Source organism: Excalfactoria chinensis, chromosome 7 (genome assembly GCF_039878825.1).
Source record: "Excalfactoria chinensis isolate bCotChi1 chromosome 7, bCotChi1.hap2, whole genome shotgun sequence".
Lineage (NCBI taxonomy): Eukaryota > Metazoa > Chordata > Aves > Galliformes > Phasianidae > Excalfactoria > Excalfactoria chinensis.
In genome coordinates, this window is record NC_092831.1 from 30,285,348 (window position 1) to 30,309,210 (window position 23,863).

The following is a 23,863-nucleotide window of genomic DNA, read 5'->3' on the forward strand; positions in this document are numbered from 1 at the left end:
AACTGCTGCTGTTCCGGTACCTGGACACTAACGAGAAACACAGCAGAGCGCATCCAGCAGGATGAGGTAAGTATTTAATGCTACAAACATTTCTTGTTTAGTACGGAACTTGTCGGAAACTTGTCTGAAGTGAATGTACGTGTTCACACTGCCAAACCTTGTCCCTACCAGACAGTATTTCTTCTCAGCAGACAGAAGTAATTAATGCTAACAAGACCTGACTTCTTATACAAAGCAAATACTAGAGAACTGCTCAGGCGTGACAGCCATTCATTTATTAATCATATAATACAAAAATCTGCTATAAAGTCCTATGGAATAAAACTAAACCTGCAGCAAAATATGCAAAAATATGTTGGATAGTTAACAGAATACGAATGGAAGTGCTACATAGCTTCCTCATGCATCCCATTCTGCTTTTGTAATGTGCACCATAAAGGTGCAAAGCAATAGGCGTGCTGCCCAGCACAAAGATAATCCCAAATTTCCCTTCTCACAGACGTTCGAGAGTTCCAACGACAAGATGTCACATCTTTAATGAAGAACAAAAACGTTTGTGTTACTCTGAGTAACTCTAGAACACGCTGCTCCGGGACCATCCTGAAAGGAGCAGGTACAGGATGCCTAATTCTAACAGTATTACACGACCAAATTATTCTCCTTCTATCCCAATGAAAGTCTACAGATGATGGATATGTTTTGTTTTACCACAAATCAGGGCTCTTAAGACATGATAGTTTAAACAAGGCTTTTCCTGAGCGATGCTTGTGTTCTCTCCTACTGTAAGCAGTATTTGAACAGCCTGAAGACGGTCTTTCACAAAGCACCTACAAACAGGCACGTCAAAGGGGAAAGAGAAAATACAGAGATTACATGTAAGCTGTTTCTTGCTTTTGAGGCTTGCAGGAAGCTTGCACTATTACCATGTATTTTGTGACTAATGACTCCAGCCAAGGGGCATTAAAGGAGATTAAAAACAACAACAAAAACCCTTTGATGATAAATGACGTGCTATTTGCCCAGATGAGATATGTGAAATGAAGAAAATGAACAACACTGTGCTGGCTCTGTTTTATTCCAACCCCTGGCAATAAAATGAGAAGCTATAAAAGGAACCTTTGTTACCATCGTCCCCCGATCGTGGGAAAAAAAGGGAAAAGGGCATTTGTTTTTCACTAGATTGCACTTGTGTACAACACACAATGGCACTTACAGTTTGTCATTTCACATAGGAATATTCCTGTCAGAGGAAAAGACTTACAATCCCACATAACCACACACGAGAAGTCGAGGATCACAGTCCAGCATCCTGCTGGTGTTAAGGAGACTTGTTTCTGTTTGTTCATTTTCACATGACTATGGCAGATATCGACTGTTCTGTAGCAGGAAAGCACAGAACCAGCTTAAACCTCTAAGAAAAATAACAGAGAAGGCATTACCTCCAGCTGCTTCATGGCAAACGGCGAGCCATCCTGCTTTAACTTTTGAACAATGTCTTCCATCCTATTGGCTGAAAAGATACTAAAAGAAAAAGAAAATGAATAAGTTAACTGTCCCGCTGCTTCAGCCCTCATCTGCGCTACCAAATGCTAGGAACAGAGAAATAAGAAACAGAAACAACCTCCTACCAATGAACAGGAACGGACCATGTAACGTTTCCCTTCCAACTGAGAAACTACCCTCACAAAACCCCATCCACCTTGGAAACAAAACACCTGTTTTAATGTGCTGTGTTGCTTAAAAGAACGGTCTATGGCTCAGGCTACTGTGTTCAAGTATTTGATATGCTGCAGACTGAAATGTTTAATGAGCTTCACACGAGGCACACCAAAAGCAAATATTTACATGGCATCTCTACATCCTATCTGCAGAACATTGTTTCTGGATCTATCTTCATGCCTTCTACCCAAAAGATATCTGAATACCTGTTAATCTTCTCCATATGTTCGTCAAGGACAAACTCCTTTTCTTGGTCAATTTTGGTCTATTTAAAAAGCAAACACATATTTGACTTGGTTATTTCAGTTGTCTGAAAAGCCTATCAGTACAGAAAAATGTCAGAAATACGGTAAGATAAGTGAACACGTAATGCTTGTAAGCTGTATCTAATGAATTTGTTTTACAGTATATATCATGAACTCCTTGCTCCATCTTGTGAGTGTTAAAGGTGTCATCCTACTGCAGGACTGGCTCTGAGCTGTGACATACATGTATTGGACTGCGTGGTCATCTTGTACAGAGGTAACTGTGGTTATCCTATTGATCATATAGACCAAGAAAGCCAGCATTGGGAAGTCTCCTTCAGCAACAGGGAATATAGAAGACAGGAAAAAGAGATGTCTGCTTTCCCATACAGTCACGCATGTAAAACAGAAAAGGGCAAAGCAGAAGAAATGCATGTATGGTTCTTCTCTCAGTCACTCAATGTCATCTTGTAAAGCAGCAGCTTGCAATGTAGAATCACTCCTCTTTCAGGGCTCTCAATTCAGCAAAGTATTGGGTGCCACTATGGAAATTAGCTAATCTATATTATTTTTCTATTTTCTATTTCCCAGTGGGAAAACAGCACATTTTTCTCCCTGAAAATGTTGCTTTAAAGTTCTCAACTGCTTTCAAGAGAACATATCTGCACTCTGCTCATAAATATCCTACAAATAACGCTGCACTCACTTAGACTTTTAATTATTTCAAGGCTACATACATGTAAAATATTTGAAGAATTAATGGGACAACTTAAGCCCTAAAGTTCAGGCTTCAGACCCTGTCTGCAGATGGTCTGTATCACAGTTATGCTAAAATTCACACCCAATGCATAAAGGTAGCACAATTCTTCAGGCCAGCAAATAGAAAATAAACAATGGCATAGACAAGAATTTGTACTTGCATACACTTAAGTAGCATTTCTGCTCGATTGCAGCAACTATTTGGATTACCTGCATGTAGTAAGAGTTCAGCAAGTCTGCAATATTTTCTTTGGAAGGAGATTTCAATGCTATCAGGTCTTTCTCTAAGTCAGGTAGCTATGGAAAATAAGAATTAAAAGTAAGTAAAATAGAATGTACATTCTGAATGACTACTGCTATGACAACAGTGCTATATAGTGTGACTACATGTGTGTATTATATACCCATCTGTAGCCATACAGCTAGTACAAAAATAATTAAAAAAACACACAATCTTTTGCCAAGTCTTAAAGAAGTACCAAGTAACCAATACAGGGAGCTGGAGTTTGCTTTTCAGAAGGGTGGAAACTGACTGCATCAAATATGCCAATTTTTACATTTTCTTACTGCCACTGTAAGAAACAGAATATTACTAAGGAGGCTGATAAGGAACACATTAATTGGCCATTATCTAAATTAGAAACTCTGCAGTTGTGTAAATAACCTCTTGCTTCAGATACCGTTGCCTAGATTGAATCCAGAAAGCAAAACATCAATGAGATAGAGATAGCAAGACGAGATGAAGGCGTAGGGTACCACTTCTGAAGTTATGCTCAGTGAATCACACCCTTCAACAGCAGAATCGTGGTGACAGCAGCATTTGCTCCCTCTTCAAACAAAGCTGTCACAAGCCGGCAAGTACTGCAGTGACAGCCTGAGAGTTCCCATTCGCAGAGCAGGCCAGCTACAGTAACTGTACCTCCGCACACGCTCAAGTTGCTAAGCGCATATTGGTGTGCTCAGCCACTCCAACTCGTCTCTGCGGCGCCAGGCTGAGCCCTGGTGAGCTGCAGTTGGCAGCTTACCTTGTCTGATTCTACAAAATGCGTGGCAATGCCGGCTTTTAGCACATCTCTTCCTTTCAGCCTGAATCCTGTCAGTGCAAGGAGATAGCCGATCTTTCCTGAAAGCCTTGGCAAGAAATAACCTCCACCTACATCAGGGAAAAGGCCTGTATTGAACAGAAGAAAACAGAAAAGAAGATGAGGGGAGAAGGACTCGTCCCAGACGTGCACGTAACTCAGCGCTCATTTCTGCTTGTCTCACTTCCATCTCTACCTTGGGCACAGCTCCCGTGTCACAGTTTCTCTCCGACTTGGTTGGGTATTTCTCTGTCATCCAAACCCTTCCCAAAAGCAAACTCCTGAACACCTTCCAAATAGCTTCATTTCTACTGGCACATAATTTACAGATGTGCCAGACAGCTGTCTTCATTCTATTTGCAGCTCTTCTGTCATACTCAATGTCTTGCTGGCAGCCTTTAAAAGCCTTAAGTTGTATTATCTCCATTTCATCACCTGCGTTCTTTCTCGTCTATAGTCAGTGTATGAATAGGCTACTCTGCATTGTCCTTCCTTGCTTTGAGACATCCCATCTGTTATGTTGACGCAAAGACTGTCATTTCATTTCACATTTCTATTCATCTGTCCCCTCTTGGATTCCCTGCCATTGCAAAAAGGCTCCTTCATTTCAGAATGGAAATTCTCTCACAAATCCATTGCAAAGGATAAGAGTCAGTTACATATCCCTACCCATCAGGGCTGCAACAACCTCTTCCTCTTTGCTGCAATGAAAATAGTAACACTTGACCACGAGTACTGAAGCATTATTCTCCCTGTGGTCCCATGAATTCCCCTAAGGTTTCAGAGGAAAAACCATCTTCATGATTTATAGGGCCTTTCCCATACAAGGGAAAGTTAATTCTAAATAAAGTTGATAGATTCAAGTTACTTTAGAGGTGAACAAAACTAAAGTGAAGTTCTCTTTAATTACTGCTGTATGTACAAGCTGGGTTAGTTAAGAGTGCAGCTAATCCACTTAAACCTGCTCAGACGTTTAAGGGCAGTCCACTATAGCCTGTACTGTACACCAGGCAAGGATCCAATCTTCCTTTCCTCTTTGGATTTTACTCCTCTTGACCCTGTTGTATTTCGCTTAGTTCTCTTAACGCTGCTTCCCAGATCTTTGTGCTAGCTATCGGGTTCCTCAAATCCCTGTTTAAAAAGGAAATGAATGTGCCCTGGGCTGGCCAGGCCCACGTCTGTAACACTGACCTGCAACCTGAGTTCTGACACAGGTGCTACAACACACTTCACCTCTTCTTGCAGCTGCAGTTGTAGTTTAGTTTGTAAATGTAGAAAGTTACAGAAAGTTTAGATACCCAAGAAGGTGCAGGTAGCCCAGCAGTACCTGACAGCCCATTTCTGGCAATATAATTTCATCTCTTGTTCTTCCCATCGGAGAAGGTTTGTCCGCACCCTCCCACATCTAAACTGCATGCCAACGTTATTGATATCAGCAGGAAACGCCCACCATCTACAACTTCTATTTGTATTTCCAGAATGGCACGTAAATGTCACTTGTTATTTATGGCGGTGTGTAAGTAACTGTGAAAATGCAGCAGCTCAATGAGCACTGTTTTCATTTCACCAAAAAGGTACGATCTCTTCTGAAAGTGAACGTACAAACCATTCCATTAGTACAGCCTCCCAGCAGCTAGACATTTTAAACACGCACCGCAGAGACCAACACAGCTAAGCCTTTAAATCCAAACAGATTTCAGTGGTTTTACTTTAACTGATCCTAAAAGGGTTTTAATTACTTTCCTTTCATAAGCAAGATCTGAGCTTTTACTTTATGCATCTTCACAGTTCATTTTTGCTTAAATAAGTCCCTGTATACACAGGAATTGTATGTAAAGTACACCATCTTTGTTAGCATAAGACTACCTGCGTAGTCTTCAGAGGTAACTCTGAAGAAGAAAATGAATTATTAGAATACTTTTATATGCAAAAGAACTACACTGTTAACCTTTTTTCAGCAATCTTTGTAAGCTTTCTTGCTAAGCGGGGAGGTGGAATTGGACACAGAGAAGGACCTAACATGCATCCAGAAGGCGCACAGCAATACATGGTGTATGGATGCTCTGTTGCTACCAGTATTGCCTTCAAGGGGAACATGAAATCTCAACGATGACAAAGTTTTTGTAGGGTAAAACATAAGAGAATACAAGTTATAGGATGTTAATTGGAAGGAACAACGTACGTGTGATCTCGTACATAATCTGCACGCAACTAGAATGGGCCTACAGTGATAGTCCACAAGAAAAAAGAGAATTCCAACATTTGTGTCACTAACAGCACAGATCAGGAGGTTTGTCTCCTGCTGAGCTCTGATTGTAATGAGGTTTAGCACTGGGATCTTCTGACTTGATCTGCTCACACGTTATGGCAAATCCTCAGTCCCTCACATCTACTTCCATTTGTAACAAATCGCACCCTGATGTCGCATCCCATACAGCTGCTACTTTCAGTCAGCTGCATCTCATCCTACTTACATGAAGGGAAATGGATGATAACCTGTTAAAATCTACTTACCTATTGCTGTTTCTGGCATTGCAAAAACTGTCTTTTCTGTCGCAACTCGGAAATGTCCGTGGACCGAGAGGCCAACTCCCTGCACATGGAACCCAAACCAAGGAAATGGTTACAGCTAGAAGAAACAATCACAGCCATTATCCTACACAACACACCTCCTGCTTTGCTTTACAACTAAATAACCTGAGGTTTACCAGGCACATCTCAACAGAATATGAAAAGGCCTTTTAGGGTTCAAAGACAAAGCCTTATACTGCCTCTAGGATTTGACTGAAATAGCTCTGGGTGCTTTAAAAGATTGCTGACTCATATGGAGATTAACTACAAATAGTCCAGAGTGACAGTAGCTGTGAATCTTCCTCCTTGTGACAACTCAGGGAGACCTTGTTCTTCTCTTTCCTCATCTATCATTTTTGCACACACTTCAAAATATCAACAACAAAACAAGACCATCCCTTTTGGAATGTATGTGAATTGCTTGAAGCTTTAATTATAATGCCTTTAAAATAAATAATATTTAATTATTATTATTATGGGATGGTTACCGACTTTATCAATACAGAAATACTCTACGCAGGAAAGGTCTTTAGCATTACTCATTCAAACTCAAAGTCTATGGTCACAAACAGAACCCAGGCTGCTAAGGTACCCAACCCTCTGTGCTAGCATTTCTCATTTAGGCAAAAAGCAGCAGCAAGGCACAAGAAAAAGATGTCTTTTCATTTCATTCGGAGAAGTGTTCGATAGGCAAACTGACATATTTAAAGAGTTGTCTGAGACAGTTACAACTTTTCAAGTCACTTCCACCAAGAATATTGGCACCACTTGACACAACCACAATTGGGTGAAGGTGTCTCACTTCTCAAAGCCATCTACAGGATACATATCGCTATAGAACCTGTGTTAGATTCTACTTAGAGACAAATACTATCTTTTACATATTTCAAGAGCAGCATCTTTATAGCATACTTTATTTATTTCCACTGTTTCAGATTACTTCCTTCCCTCTCACTGTTAAATTTCCAAGTTTTCAAGTTGTAAGTAACATCTCCAGTTGTTTAGATATTAGACAAATGGCACCTTATGCAGCTAAGGTTCTTCATCTTCACCACGTTTTCCACTTTCCAACAAAAACAGGGAGATTAATTGGGTGACAGAACCACGCTGGCTGTCTTCTCTCACCCCTCTCTTCCCAGGCTGGTAGTTCGCTGGGTCATCCCTTCTACCCTATTTAAAACAGGAGTGACATTGCCTTTTTTCCTGCCACCAGGGCCTTCACGTTATTGCTGTGAATCACCAATTATCATGGAGAGCGGCTTGGCCACTACGTCAGCCAGTTCCCTCAGGACTCTAATAGCCACTTGGGCCAGCAAAGTACGTAAGTATTTGATATGCTTTTAAGGACACAGCAGAATGCCTTTTCATTTCACTTTTTCTAGAGTTCTTTGGGTGAGTTTTACCTTCCAATGTTAAAGTTATATCATGCTAATACAAACGACATCCATCTCCTTGCACCATTCTCAAGTATTCCTCCCAGACCTCCCGTACAGTTCTGCCCAGTAAGAAATTAATTGCCGCCATTGATTCCATCAGGGTGATGTATGAATAACTTTGAAAACATCTTCAAGCTTTTTTTTATTTTTCCCTGTAAAATGAGTAACTGCCAATCTCAGATTTTAATATAAATTTATGAAGCTTTTAAGATTCCAGTCTCATTTGCTGAGAAACAGACACCTAAGGTTTCTGGCTCTTGTATTTTATATGATATCCAAGGACTAAGCCAAATCTATACATGAGGAATGTCTTTCTTAAAGAGGCAAATACTTCAATCTTACTTGCATAGGGTACAATCATTGTCTCGTCTTTTATCTGTCCCTCTCTAACTTGACTGGTTGTAGATCTCATCTGAGGAGCAAAGGCAGCCGCCCTCTGTGTGAAGCTGCACTCTCTCTTAAACCAGCTGTAGAATTCTTGAATCAAGTGGAATTGTGCCTTCAACACTTCCAGTCCTTTATAACAGCACAGCAGCACTATTTCCACTGCATTGTGTAAAGCCTTTCCTACAGCAAGAGAAAGCACAATACTTCCGCTGTTATTTTTATGTGTGTTCAGCAACAATGACAATATTCTTATAAAGATACCTTGAAATAAAATAAATCGGGTCCATTTTGCTTTTTCTAATGATAACCCTATGGATTTTTGTCTAGCCCTGAATACAAGTACCATCTATCATAAAACACTTGTTGGCTTATGTTCCAGGCAGTCCAAAGTTTGCATAAGAAAATGACTGCCATGTTCAGCTGGGTACTAAGTCATAAAGAATGGAGCACAACCTCCATGTAGGCAGCTCCTCTTCCAAGTTTGTTCCTTTCTATAGTGATAAAAATATCTGTAGAGTTTTGCTAATAAGAAGTTGAAAGAAGTAATTTTCTTTTGGAAGAAGTAATTAAATCTGATCTCTCTTTCTCATGTGACTTGGCCGCAATTGGATTTGTTTTCTAGATAGCCCTAATTTTAACAGCACAGATAAGAGTTTAATTCAGATGCATATTCAAAAGTCTAAAATTGCATTTTCTCCTTATTTGCTGTAAAGAAAACGGCACAAGTACAGCCATGCCTCTTTGAAGACCACTTCAAAATAAGCCAACATGAAGATAAAACTAGGAGATAACAATGAGTTAACACTTGGAAGGTACAGAACAAAGCCCAGTGGCGATCACATGCTTTTGTATGTTTACGTGCTGCTTCCCACACGGTTAATCCATTCACTGTATGTGTTTCACCTTCTCTGTCTAATCCCGAGGACAGACATATATTAGTTTAAAGGACATCAGGCAACAGCCTCAAGTTGTTGCATCAGCAAAGGTTTAAACTGGCAGCCAGGAAGAATTTCTTCATGGAAGTGCAGGCTGGGCATTGGAATGGGCTGCACAGGGAGGCAATGGGGTCCCCATCCCTGGAGGCATTTAAGGGATGGGGGAATGTGGTGCTTAGGGATGTGGTTTAGTGGTGGTCTGAGCAGTATTAGGTGATGGTTGGGCTTGAGGATGTTAAAGTTCTTTTCCAATGTAAATGACAAATAGAGTGTGTTACACCATTACTATTAGAGTCAGCGTACCTGAAAAAGGCACACAGTCATATATTAATATAAACAAATCTTTTACATATTTCTGTTCAAATTCGTAAGCTGGCTTCTGAAAAAGCCAATAAGGTATCTGAATTTTACTTTCAAAAATCACTGGCGTAAGAGCATTATGCCTCACATCCAGACACAGCGCATCTTAAACTGAGGGATCTGGACAGAGTGGATCGATGGCCTGGATAAGGTCAAGTCTATAAGAGCCTGTGCTATGAATGCCAGCCACTGTTTGGTGAATATTCTGATGGCACAGAACACTGTAGGTTTCCAGAAGCTTACTTAAATCTCTGCCACAGTTTCAAATATGGCACACCAAAAAAATCACAAAAAACCTCTAATTTATGAATATCTTGTATGGTGATTTAGGGAGCTGTTAGGTCAGGGCTTGAAGCGGTGATGGAGCACCTGGTGAAGGGCTGAGTCTGCCCCAGGGAGCACAAATTGTGTGCACCTGTGCTCCCCAGCTGAACAGAAGGGGTGGGCTGAGAGTGGAGCCCCATGGCTCATATAAATACCAAGCACTGAAGGGACAGCTTCTTTTGGGTTGCTTTTTGTGGAGTGCTGTCTTGCTTGAGGGTTTCTTATTCAGCTGGGTGAGTCTGAATCTTCTATTTCTATTTAATTCCTGGCCTGCCTGTGAATGCTTTCTCTAGTATTGCTGAGAACTTGCTGGAAGCAGCTTGGTTTTGTTGTCAGTGGAGCTGTTATTTACCTGTGTAACTCTCTATCTTGATTCCTAATTATTTAAACAACTGTGATTCAGTTATATTAGTAGTAATCATTTAGGTTAGTTTCTTTCTACCATGAGACCTGAAAACCAAATACGCAGACCATGTTGCACATCAATTCCTTGAAGAGCAGAATTTAATGGTTCCAAAACCCTTTTTTTTGTTTGTTTGTTTTTTCCACAACAAGCTAATACTCATCAATGACTTCATGCTACTTTTATTAGGATACTTATCTCCAACAACTGTTTTTCACCCCCACAGTTAGTCCACTGGTACTGATCCAGCCTTCTCATGGCAAGCACTAAATGGTTGAGTTGCAGTTCCAGCCCATAGACTACACAGAAGCAGTAGTGGTAGGCAAACATACATCTCTGCAGTAAAGAGGCTGACCTTTCCAGCTGTGATTTAGTTGGTAGGGCTAAAATCAAGATAACTACCGAACCTAAAAAATATTCCTTTTGTGCCCCCAAACTACCTAAGAGCACAGCTACAGCTACTTCGGGAGTACCCTTAGATTTACATATGCACATCTTAATGGCTGCAGGGAAAGCTGGGGATGCATTTCAGAAAGGTGTATGCAGCAAACAAGGCAGCTTTTGGGCTTTCTGTTAAACCTGAAGTGTTTCTTGCAGCATTCTATACATGCAACAGTTCTAGTTAGACAGGAGTGCAGTTATTTAGGGTGACAAGAACAACCTAAGGGAAGTTGGACACAACGGATTTGTTCTGAGGGAACAAACAAAGTTTAAAAAGGAGATGAAAACAGACTTAAAACTAACTCAAGGAGAAAATGTTTTCACATGATTCTGGGAAGAGGGAAACGTTATTGAGAATATTGAAGAGTGAAGGAGCAGGATGAAAACACTGTTCTTCAGATTCCTTCTTGATCTATAACAAAGGGAAGGAGAGCGTTAATAGTGTTATGAGTAAACTCATTCAATAGGAGGTAGTTCAGGAAGGCCCAGAACCAAGGGAAAATGGTGCAGTTGTTAAAAAGGACTAATGCTCAGTGTAAAGAATGGCTCCACACAGAAGCATGCACATCTCCACAATGACACTGAGCAGTGCAAGGGCAGGAAAGGTTTCCATAAAGCTACAGATGAAACATCTTGTAAACATGTAGGGGCATCACTTGCACACAAGAAACTCATTTAGAAAGGATAGCTTAGAACCTCAACTTTAGTCTCAGAGTGAGCAAGTGGTGTTTGCTTTATGGTGTCATCGCTACCTCATTACACTGCACAGCTACTCTGAGGGCATTGACTCTGTGGCTGGCAAACATTAAGTGCTGTACAACTGTAATAACACCTGTGCAATGTATGGTAAGAAAATCTGCTTCTCTTCCGAGGTATAAAATAATGGTATCATTCCTTTTTGCGGTTTTACATTAATTATATCACTCATTGCTCAGGTGTGAGAGGGGAAATGGAGTTTTATGTGCTGTGGCGTTACTGTTATCGAATCTGTAACTTAAGGTACTTGTATTCTAGTCTGTGCTTTGTAATCAGGCCTTTGAGGAATAATGCTACGTGCAAATCAGAGTACTCAGTAGTTATCTCTTTTTGATGTAAAAGCTGCTGTTATGTTGGTCTAATTAACTGCAAAGCCAAGAGTGCCATTTGTCCAGGATCAGTCGGAGGAGCTTAGCAGGCAGACCTACATGCCAGATGGTAAGGACACCGTAATTTCAGCAGAGAGAGAATCTGGTTTTGTTCCTCTAACACTGTTTTCAATGTTCTATATTACAAAAGCTAAGCAGTGCACCAGTCAGTATCACAAAGGTTTGTTTCAGGGTACAAGCGATACCTGATTGTAAAATCCCTAATCTGTTCTGCAATAATTGCAACATACAGGCCAGAAGTTGGGTTGTTTTGGGGGCAGCACATGCCATGAGTTAGATGGGAAGGGCAGAGCGAACTGGAAAGCAGCTTATCCAGATTTAGTGTGGCAGTTACTTCAGGGCAGATTTTAGGGTATAAATTAAACTAAAACTGACTGCAGATATTTTAAGAGTGTGAAGGGCCTCCTTTACAGGGCTGGAACTTTACAGAACGTCTGAGGTAGTTTCACAAAGATGCCAGGCTTGAGTTTAAACACACACTACTAACTCCTCCAAAAAATGGTTGAGTGTTTATAAAGTCTTTTGCTTAAGGCTAAGTGAAAGTCTAAAAAAGGTGCATTTCCCTGTATGGAAGAGGATTAATTTTTTTATGTTTCTTCTTAGATCACACCCAAATTCTACACTAAGACAAGCAGGCTCCATGTGATGCAATACAGATTTATTACGGAGTGGAGATGCCAAATTCAGCTCAAGAGTTTTCTGCCTTAAAGATGTACACTCTGGGTTCTGATACCTGACTCAAAAGATGACTCCGATTCCTCTAAAAACAGAAGCCATTAGATCTACTGCAGAAAAGCTAATAGTACAAGCAGACAATGGAAAGCTCCAGGTAAGTGTTAGGTATTCGGTTCATGCAGTCTGCTACAACCTTCAGTTGTAATACTGAATGTGTAATCCAGAAAGGAAGTGCTCCTGCACAATAGAAGGAGTTTTTCCTATTTGTAGTGCTGGGCACTTGCTAACTGGCTGTGGCAGAGGTTACAGTGATGTTATCACTCACAGAACTACGTTTTAGCAAAGCTTCCTGTTGTTGAGTTGATGATACTTCCTCTTACGCAGCAGGTTCCTCATGTAGACAAACTAATGATACACAGCCTAGATGATATCACTATGGAACAGCAGGCACTATGACCTGAAAATGTTTAAGATAGCAGCAGTTCACATCCAAATGGAATGTACCTCACCTGAGACACTGTGGAAGCCAATCATTAATCAAGTGTTACTTGATAGTTTTCATTAGGTGCTTGGATAGTGAAATAATGAGGTTTCTATCTAACTCTGAGATTATGTTTTTTGGGGGGAGAGTGGGAACTCAGGTGGGATGAGGATTTAATCTCATTTAGGAGAAATGGTGGAATCAAGATCTAACGAATGAAATGAAAGCTACTACGTTTGAGAAAGTTAAATGAAATGCAGAGTGTGTTTTCTCTGCAACAGGTTACTTGGTGTTTTCCAGATCATACAGCAGCCCTAAGTTTAATACAAGTGGTGATACAATGCTGTTGCAGAAAGAGCTACCTAAGATATGCTATAGAGCAATGGCAGATGATTCAGGTTTGAAGGAGGGAGTTTATTTGGGTTTTTCTTTTTATCACATAAAAGGTAATTGAACAGGAGCTATTCTTTGATGTACACATTCCATTCAAGAAAGAACTAGGGATGGTAACAGCGCAAAGGAAATGCACTGTGATGGTAGTTATGCTGTGCGAGAGTAATGGCTTTAAAAATACGTGGATGCAGTGGCCTCCTGGCATTTGGTGCTTTGTGGTTTGCATGAGCTATCTGTGATAGAATATCTCTATAATGTATGAGGGATGATTATTCTGCTCTACTTGGTGCTAATGAGTCCCCCAGCTGAAATTCTGTCTGGTTTTTGGTAATGAAGTGTAAAGTACAGGAATTGGAGTGATTCCAGAGGTCTGCAAGAAGGCCAAAGGACTTAATCTGTGGTAAAAAGTAAATAACCAGTCCTATCCAGTGAAAGCAGGATGACTGGGAGGAAGGAATGAAAGTACCTCAAAAGGTTCTTAGTGAGTGTGGCAAGACAGGAATGAAATGACTACATGCACTCAAGCTTTAAACGAGGCATGAGGGAAGGTGGGATGTCAAACTATTCTTGATGTCAGAGACTTGTAAATACAGCAGAAAATCTGCTAAGCGTCATCAAGCTTTGTTTAGCCCTTCTTCAAATGTAAGATGATAACCTCAGCTCTTAGCTTTGTAGTCTTAAGCTTACCTTATTGGTCACTGCTATCTGCATGACTAACATAGGCTCAAACAGTACTTCAACTCATATAGTCACCTGAAGGATGCTTTATATTGTTACCTTAGATGTAGTCTCAGTGCTTTTACAGTGAGATTGTGTTGTTATGTGCTGTAGTGGAAAGTCCTTCATGAACCCAAAGAGTCAATTAACAAGTAACTTTTTACATTGACAGTAAGTCCATGTGAGGTCTCTCTCTGTTGAGAACCAAGCGGTCAGCACTGCATGCTGCTGCCAGTGAGGTCTGGTACCTGGGGGAGTGAGGGTGGAAACAAAGCTGAGCCATCTCTGAGTTGCAAGTTGTAATGTAATTCCAACCTCCCATTACTCTCTCTGTATGTGAATAGCAGGAAAAAAAAAAGACTGTCAGAGTAACTTCAAGAAGAGCTCTGTAAAAAGGGCTTAAGAGAGCTGGCATCCCTGCCAAACTCCACCTCTATCTTGGAAGTTTTGCATGTTAACTCATTAAGTCTACTTGCTCAACAGGAAGTTGCTTTCTTATGATACAACTCAAAGCATTAATTAAGTAGAAAGCGTAACCCAACCCTTAAGTCGGTAACTTCCTAATGTAGGCCTAGTAAATATACTGTGTGACAGGTCAGACTGAAGGATAAAATCCTGTATTTGGAAGTTCAAAGGCATAAATACCTTCATTTGAGCAACAGTCTTTATTTAGAAATGCCTGAGAACCTATTTAGGCCTTACAGATAATTAAGCTCATAAAACTTCAACAGCACTGAGTGATGGGTAATTGAACTGCCAGACTGTTATTTACCTTTCTAAGGATCAAGCCTAATTATCATCAAAAACAATAGGTGAATATTGGTTCTGAAATGATGCCTAGCTGAAGTGGTTTCTAAATCATCTTAGTAAGGAAGACAGCGTTCTAAATATGCTTTCTCAGATTCCTCCCTATACTAACAGTGGTGTCCTCTTGCTCCCGAAAAGGATCTATCACCATCTACTCGTGCTCCATTTCCTTAGCTGAGTGTTAACCAATATTCCTCTTAAACTCTAAGATTGCCAAGCCAATACTCCAATCAGTGCAACTCACTTTGTTTGGCTAGGAAGCAGGTTAAGAAATAGCCCTTTCCAACACAGTAACTCAGTTTGTGACAAAACCCTCATTAAAAACAAGGGATTTTGATGGAGCTGAAAGCATTCTTTTCATCTCAGAAAGACTAGAACTCCTCTAGAACCAGGCAACCCAACTTCACAACTTCATTTTACAGACAGTATTATTAAAAATAGTTTTTATTTTATCTTCTGCTCGGATATTTATTTTTTGAAGTAAGAAGTCTATGGATAGAGGGCAGCTGCAATAATTTGAGTAGTATTTCTTAGCAATGCATGAGTATATACTTCCCATGCCCTTCAACAGCATATAGCCTTTAATAGTAAAGGCAGTATTCAGGCTGTTTCAATTGTTTCACTATTTTTACTAGTGGAATGCCACCACGGTTGCTTTGTCAGCTGTTATCACTTGAGCCTACTGTCCTGAGGCTGGGCAGGTACAAAAAGATTAAAGAACACATTTCTATTGAACTTGGTTTTTTTAATAAACTCTAGGACTCTGTTGGAGGTGCAGGAAAGAAGCACCACAGCCCCACCTGATGGCTGCTTAGCACTGCTTACCAGCCTCTAAGCAGGATTAAGTGGAACCAGTTCCATTCTGAAGATTAAATTTCTAGTTCCTCTACCAATCTTAGACAGCCGAGAATCAATAACAACTTTCACTGCCTGACTGCACAGTAACTGAGTTTTTAATACACTGTTAGTTTTTCTAAGTACTTTGAAAGCAGAACAGTGCACTATGTAATCATAGTGACATAAAAGGAGCATTTTCCTTTCTAAGCATGGCAACATTGATTTTTTTTACGTCCAGTCATAGATAAGTAGCCGAGAGTCAAATAGAAGTATTTGAAGTGGTCTATGATTGTTCAAGTCCAAATGAAAACCATTAGCTTTTAATTAGAATTTGAGTCATTAGTTTTATTTCCTCGTGTGTTTACTGCGGTTTGTCAGTGACGAATACTCCCTCTCCCTTGTAGGACTAAAGCAGTCAGACTGTGAGCATGTGAAATAGATTAAATATGACCTGATTGTGTCAAAAATATTGACCGCTGGCATCTGAGTAATTTAAAACAGAGTATCTAATTATAACATGAATAACCCCTTTGTATGAATGCTGTCCCAGTGAATGATTACAGCAGGAGCAGAGCAAGTTAGTACTATGAATATGGCAATTTGATGTGCTACAGAAGTGGGCCTAATCTAAGAATCCTGCTACAGTGAACCTCTTTGTACCACAACAGAAAACAGCCACTGCAGCCTCAAGTTTGTTTAAGGTCAGCACTTGTTGGGTTCCCAATGGTGGAAGCGATGGGGGAAAAGGGTAAAACATGGCAGTTAAGGAACTTTTGTAAAAGCATTGGACTATTTCTATAAGTGAAACCAAATCTTGCAGGCAGAGAAGAGCAGTCTGAAAGGAAGGCGGCTGGAAACTAACACAAAACACACAGAAATCGACAGGTGTTGTGAAATAAAGCTTCTTGCCTCCTTTGTTGAACTATCAGCAGATGTCTCCATGGAGAAGTGTTGATGGAAGGGCACACTGTGTAGGAAGGACATTACCTTGGAGTGAACTGCATCTCTACTAACAAGCGGAAATCAAATGGCACTCAAGGTTACTCTGCCTTTTGAACACTCTATTTACACATACCTCACAATAATAGTGAGCAATCTATAGGACCTCTAGAAATACTTTGGCTGCTGGGCAGTTTTGTTTTCATAGCTCCTTGTAGCTTTATTTCCTTAACAAATGCATCTACAAGATCTCTGGGGCTCAGCAGCAGAGAAGAAAAGAACCAAGAGAGTAGTTGTTAGGTTTTTTTTTCATCATGAACCAAAAAGGTCACAACCAAAATGGACAAAATGAGCGCAAGAATAGATAGAAATTCAAGAGTCGCAGCAGGGGAAGGATCATGTGGTGTTCCACTTCTTGTGCCTTGTCTTTGATTAACTTAATTTAAATAGCCTGTATATTCTATGGCTTTATTGCATTAAAATGAAAGTCTGCTATAATCTGAGAGCTTGAAGTGGTACTGCAAAGGCTCGAATACAGCATATCAGAACCAAAATCCTGACTGTCAGACCAGATTGAAGGGTGGAAGAAGAATTGAGTACACGCACTTCATTGCCATCAAAGCATACAGGCTTTGCAACTATGTGCTTGTCTCATCTTTTTATTTTTTCAGAAGGCCTGAGGTAAGAGGAGGCCAAATGCCTTTTGCAAAATAGTGGTTTAGGCTGTTATGCCGTACTAATGTTTTCAGAGAGGCAGGAGACAAAGGCTCTTAATGTAAAGCTTCAGAGGTCTTGCATGCACATGCCTGTACTTTTGCTAAACTTAGCCTAAAGCAGACAGCTGACAAGGTTATTTCTTAAAGCACTGAGAAAGAATGCAGAGGAATAGAAGCTGCTGCGTGGAAAAGGGTCAGGCAAAAATGCCTGAAGAGCTGGTCTCAAAAGGAAAGAAATCAAACAATAAAAACAAAGCTATGTCTGCACAACTGGCTTGACTTACTTTCAGTAAGACAAAAACTGCTTACAGTCATCAGGTTCTGCAGTGGAAGGTCCTCTTAAGATGTTTTGCAGGTAGTCAAAACCTAAGACCTATGTCAAGTTTCAAATATCCTAGTTAAAACAGCTATATGGACCTCTGTACTACAGATAAAAGGAGCTAAGTTATTTCTACAAAGGGATATTACCTCTTATTCAGACCGATTAAGGCAACAATCTGAAGCTGGCCCTGCCTGTGGCAGGGGGGTTGGAACTTGATGATCCAACCCAATAAAAACAATTGATTTCATGTAGTAAGTAGGCCTATAAAATTCAGAATGAACACAAAATCACAAACCCCGCTGACTGAGTGAACAGGCAGCAGAAACACTGAATCAGCTTTCCAGCTACATTAGTTATAGCCCATAATACTGAGCCCTTAAAAAGAAGAGCAAGTATCAAGAACTGTATTGAAGCAATTGTAATTAGTAGTCCAGAAATATCTGTCAGCACTTGTAAATCTATATGGCAATATGGCAGACAGCCATCGCTGTCAATTCATTGTTCAAACTAGTTCCTGTACCCTCATCCCTGCTATGATGTACACGTGCCAAACAGAAGTAGAAATGCATGGTTCTGCCTACTGGCACTACTGAGTACCAGTAATTGCTAAAACAACCATTAGGACCGAGCAGAACAAGCAGTGATGGAGTCTCCCCCAGTCATATGCTTTAGAAGTAAGACACAACCTGAATGGAAAATAAGGGTTTTGTAACTCATTATTTGAAAGTAATGGAGAGGTGAGGTAGTAGAAGCATTTCTAGATCACTTAATAGGAAACTGCGGAACTCATGTTATAAACATCTGATAAAATGAAGCTTTGAATGATGTTTTAATATATTTTTTTCCCAGAACTGTCCTTTATTAGAAAATAGAACTATATAAAGATACAATTAAAAGTTGAGTGGAAAATTTGTGCTTTTAAAACCTTGGGGTGGTGTTTGCTGCAATGATGAGACTATTGCTGAAGCCTCTAAGGTTTTACTAGCACCAGCAATCACAGTAGTTGAGAAAGAGTAGCAATTTAGTCTGACAAGCTAGATAGGAAAGGTTTGGGTTAAAATGTTTCTGAGCTGCAGTATTTGAAACACTGTGTGCACATGATACAACTCAGGTAAGCCATGTTCAATTACTCGAAAACAAGCTACACCAGGTATCACACCAAGGTACTGAACTTACCCCTCCCATTGTAATGCCATCAATAAGGGCAACATACGGCTTCTTGCAAGTGCCTATAAGAAAGGTACAGAATAGGTTTTCCTCCAAAAAAAAAATAGTATGTAGCTAACTATAAATTTCCCCATGTCTTACTTAAGCAGGAGCGACAGAAAATAGTAAATTAAACAACAAAATATCATCTCTTTAAGAACAAAGCTGCTCCATGTGATTATTAAGCAATGGGAAGACATGCCAGCAGCTGACTTAGTACATTCCATAGTGTTGTAAGAGAACATGAAGTGTCAGTGTGGGCTCCTTTTAACTTAGCCATATCTGGCTATTTTAAGCGGCCTTGCAGGAAGTTGGAAGCAACAGCTCCTGTTTCACCCTGCCTCACACCTGGATTAAAAGCACAGTGTGTGTACCAGTAGTGGAGCATAAAGCCAAGGTAGGTTTAAGCCAAGACACAACTATCACCTTCTGCAGTGTGAACGTGTTCTGTCTCGCCAATTCTGCTGCTTGTTCCAGCCTTAGAGCGGTGCGAGTCCAGATGCTATCCTAAAGCACTGTGGCTTTATTTGTACCCATTGTTGGCGCTTTTGGGAGCTGTACAACTAAAGACCTGCTGCTTTCAATTACTGTTTATGGAAATATTCAGATTAGTTCTCAGAAAGTATCACATTTCTGATACAAGTACCTGCTACAAGTATAGAAATGTGTTTTAAAACAAAAAAATATGTTACAAGGCTCTTCAGTCTTTGAGGTTATTAGTTAGAAAATGTGAGAACTGGATCTTAAACTCTGTTTTTGCATGAACGTTTAAGATGGCATGTAGGCTCTAGATGCTTGTCTTTGACCTACATTACCATAGAGGCATGTCTTCATAATAACAAATGCAGTGTAAGCAACTCCCCTGTCTGTTTCAAGTTGTGGAGTACAACATCAAGTATTTATTTCTGGTAGAAATCTCAATCCTAAAGGAATACAATCCTGCAGGGATTACTTAAAACCTAGGTTTTGTAACTACATGAGCTTAAGGTATAAAATATCCTAATCGCTTAAAACAAGCAAACATGCATTTGCATATCATTTCTTGTGATGTTTGCCATTCCAATAGTTAGCTCTTACAAGAAACATCAAGCTGAAAGCAAGAAGGCACACTGAAAGATGCTAAGGCTGAGAACCTTGTTTAATCAAACAAAAACAGCTTTTCAGGCCTACCAAGAACAGCGGGATGGAATGAGGTAACTGCAATAGGTTAAACACAAAGAGTGTGCGAGGTATGAAAATGAGTTGTTTCTTTACTAGTATTGGACTTGGCTTTTAAATAAATTACTGATTTTATTGTATCTGTTATGGACTAGAAAAGAGAAAGTGAATTTATATTTCAAGCCATTGTTAGGGAACTACTTTGTGTTTAAGTGTTCTGTAAGACATACCGACAGCGTTGTTCAGGGTATATTCTTCTCTGAAGTAATCTCGTGTCAGTCTATCTCCAGCTTTTACTGCATCTGCAATAGCTTAAGAGAAACAGAAGTTTGAAAAATCACTGCAGTATTAATTTTAGTACTGGTTTGTGTAAGTTCTATTAATATTATTTAAGAGTCTTGGTCCTAGAGCAAACAACCACCTAATCCTGCTTTATTTTAACTGAGCAAATAAACTTAACAAACTGAATTATGAAAACAGACTATCACAATAGAGCGCCTTTCATTACCTTGTGGAGTTTGTCACGTACTTCTGAGACTTATTGTGATGGTTGGCAAGTGGTTTCATATCAGTATATGGACCAGCCACTTAGAACTGGACTGAATACTAAAAATGGAAATAATGGTAAGAGCTGGGTGTAATTTAACAACCATCTCTGTTGCTTGTTTACTAAAGCTTTTAAACAACTGTTTCTCACATTTAGAGACTTCCTATTGTACGTAGTTACAGCTTAGTTGTGAATACACTGATCCCTGCACTCAGCTATGTATCTTCCCATCTCTGAGTCAAATGTCAGACATAAATTATTCAATAGTAACAGTGCTACCCATTGAGACCCTTCTAATTTCTTGTAAGGAATTAGTCAATAAGGAAACACTGGGTAGGTATCCTCTCTTTCTAAAAATGATTGGCTACTCTTGCCAGTTCATCATAAGCAAACTTCTGACATACCTTTCACAGCTACTACTTTGCGTGCATAGAATTCCTTTATTTACTGTGACCCGGGCAAATGGACGCTTGCTATTTAACAGTGAGAGATGAGCTGTGCTGACTTAAGACACCTTGCTGCGTTATCGTGAGAGAACTGTTAGAACTCGGTATAAAGGAATAGAAATTGGTTTAAGAGTCCTTACCTCTAACATCACCACCAGCACAAAAAGCTTTCTCTCCGGTTCCCTTTATAATTATTAGGAAAGTTTCAGGGTCTTGTTCCCAAGCCTAAAGAGAGGTAGAAGTTCCCACATAAGGTTAAAGGCTGTGCATGAAAATATACAGCCTGTGGACAGTGCATGATTATGATTTGCTTCCAGAAAAAACAACATACTTAAAGTAGTTTGTTGGAAGTCAGAGGGCTAAGTATCAGTCATCTAACTATCTCAGCAACACTGGTATTTCATGTCTGACATCCTCAATATGATAAATAACATCACTCAACTAAAAAAGGATTATTTGAATGCTTAAAATGTCACATCGCTTCACTACCTTGTAGGAACTTTACCTTCAACTCCATAAAGCTACTCTGCAAGGAACAAAAGTAAAAGCAACTTCCTTCCTAGTGACTTGTATTGTTAGTTTCAGTTTTGCAGCTTCCCAACCAAGCATGCACTCATTTAAGAGCTCGGATAGTTAGGACTAAGTATAGCTTGGAATATGTGCATGATGAGCTGCGCGTTGCAAATAGGACTGTATGAATGCTGACAGCTGCTTGCCTTTAATTCAGACTTAGCGTTAATATGAGTGTTTTATCTGTGTAGATGCTAGAAGTTTACTTTTTGTCTGACAGCTTTTTGCTTTGGCTTCTTTTCCTAATGTGCTTGAAATTGCCTTTTACTTTCCATCCTATAGATCTGAGCTCATTAGCCAGTGATCTCACACAGTGTGCTATGCAGAGTCAAGCTGAATCTAAAAACTGCAATCTGTTGATGTAACAGCTACTCACCTTGATTTGTGGATAAATTTGTTGGATCATTCTCAAACTTAGTGCATTGAGAACCTTGGGTCTGTTCAAAGTTATTATTCCTGCACCTCCTTTCTTTTGCAACAGAACATCAGCTGTGGAATCGGTATGCTTAGAAGTTTTCTGTAAGTGCAAAGACACTAAGTAAAGCGAACGGCTTTGGAACCTCAAGTAACATACAAGGAAGTTTATGGAAACATACTCTTAAGACTCACAGTTTAAGGATTAGGAACATACACATTGAATTCCAAGCTAAGGCCTTCCTGATGTACTTAAAGTATTTGTACTTCTTACAGAGTCCATTTGAAATCACTTCCTACAACAAACTTCCAACAAGCTCTTGAGTCATACGTGGTTTGACCAAGACATCTGAGGTACTTCAAACAAATAAGCATAAAACTATGTTTAAGACTGACATTCTGCAAACACCTGCAACAGTGACAGTAAGAATTCCAGGTGTCTTAGGGATAGTTTGATACAAGCCTGAATGAGCACACAGCTTTTGACTGTATGTTGTTTCTACTAGCAGAGACCTGCTCACTAAACTATTTTCATTATTGATTTCAAAGTGGATCAATATGTAGGGGAAAATATAAGGCAGGCAGCACAGGAGCAAGCTACATTTATTAAGGCTTAAATAATTGGGTTTTGTTTAAGATCTAATACACAGTTATAAGAGAGTGCTCAAAGATAGGGGCAATGTTATGCTCAAATGGTACTTAGAAGCATCATGAACAGACATGTTGGAAGTTGCTTGTGTTGTCTGTCTCAGTAGTGTCCCAAAAGCTTCCACCTTGGTCAAACAGCATGCTGTTCTTACCAAATGCTGTAATATTACTTGCAGTCTGTTAAAGGGCTTCGGTCTGAAAAAGAAATGTTAAGAGCTGTAGCTATAAAACAGCTGTACAATCCCCAAGCACACAAATGCTGAGCAATGCAGAGTTGTCTGAAAGATTCCTAGCTGGGATTGCTCTATGTTCTACTTTTGCTTAAGCAAGAGCTATTTTGAGATCAAACCGGTTGGAGGTGTCACTGTTTGTTATATAATAAGGTGGCAAAGAGCAGTTACTGGTTTTGGGGTATTCAACCAGTTTGAAGCTCTGAGGTCTGGGTGCTAATAGGGCTAAGTGGGAGTCTGGGGGATGTTTTTAGTAAACGGCAACATCTCTAATGCCTTAGAACTGTGGCTTTTGTTGGACTTTAGACTACAGGTGCCAGGCTTATGTTAACATGAGGCAGAAGCGTTGTCTCTCTGCAGCTTGTGTACACACAGGCCTGGCCAGCTGCACTCCTGCAGTGGCTGCACGCTCTCGCGGCCTGCTGTCCTACACAAGGTCACCTTTTGGGACCGGGCACAGCCGTAGCAAGCTAGCACGCACCCGTGTTATGTCCCCTTAGGGGTCACGCTCCCCCAAGCTCAGAGGTTAGCTGACCGCACACAGCCGAGCGAGCCGAACCCGAGCTAGCCGCCTACACGCCCACCCGCCCCCAGCTCTAGACAGGGCAGAGGGGCCCGAGCGTCTCCGGCCCTACAGCCGCCTCCTGACGGCACCGGGCCCTGAGGTGGGAGCGCGGGAACAGACCGGCCGTTACCTGTGCGGCGCCATCAGCAGGCGGGCCGCCATGGCGGCAGCCGGCGCCGTCGATCTCCGTCATCGGCGGCGGTAAGGCGGGGCGGGCGCATGCGCGGCGCTCGTGTGACTTTCCGCCGGTGGGGGGGTTGTCCCGAAAGGGCAACGCGGGTGTGAGAAGGCGGTGGTGGCTGCCTGGCGCTAGCTGGCTTCTTTATCTCTCATCGTAGCGAGCTCGGCGCTGCCCGTCCTGGTTTACACCTGTATGGGACGCCAG

The 23,863-nt window shown here is 40.6% G+C and overlaps 1 protein-coding gene across 2 annotated transcripts in view; it reads right to left on the reverse strand.

Annotated features, from left to right (window-relative positions):
• HIBCH (3-hydroxyisobutyryl-CoA hydrolase) overlaps nt 1-23,705 on the reverse strand; it is a 34,740-nt gene extending 11,035 nt beyond the window's left edge. Inside the window, exons 1-11 of one of the 2 annotated variants that reach the window (XM_072341724.1) lie at nt 23,609-23,705; nt 22,836-22,878; nt 21,998-22,138; nt 21,192-21,276; nt 20,289-20,369; nt 18,871-18,923; nt 6,320-6,398; nt 3,749-3,894; nt 2,934-3,020; nt 1,926-1,984; nt 1,440-1,521 (exon numbers count right to left, since the gene is read on the reverse strand). In XM_072341724.1, the coding sequence (XP_072197825.1) occupies nt 1,440-1,521; nt 1,926-1,984; nt 2,934-3,020; nt 3,749-3,894; nt 6,320-6,398; nt 18,871-18,923; nt 20,289-20,369; nt 21,192-21,276; nt 21,998-22,138; nt 22,836-22,878; nt 23,609-23,640 (888 nt within the window). In that variant the 5' untranslated portion in view covers nt 23,641-23,705. The remainder of the gene's footprint in view (nt 1-1,439; nt 1,522-1,925; nt 1,985-2,933; nt 3,021-3,748; nt 3,895-6,319; nt 6,399-18,870; nt 18,924-20,288; nt 20,370-21,191; nt 21,277-21,997; nt 22,139-22,835; nt 22,879-23,608) is intronic. The other variant, XM_072341725.1, reaches the window with a different exon arrangement.
• Nucleotides 23,706-23,863: the final 158 nt, after the last annotated feature.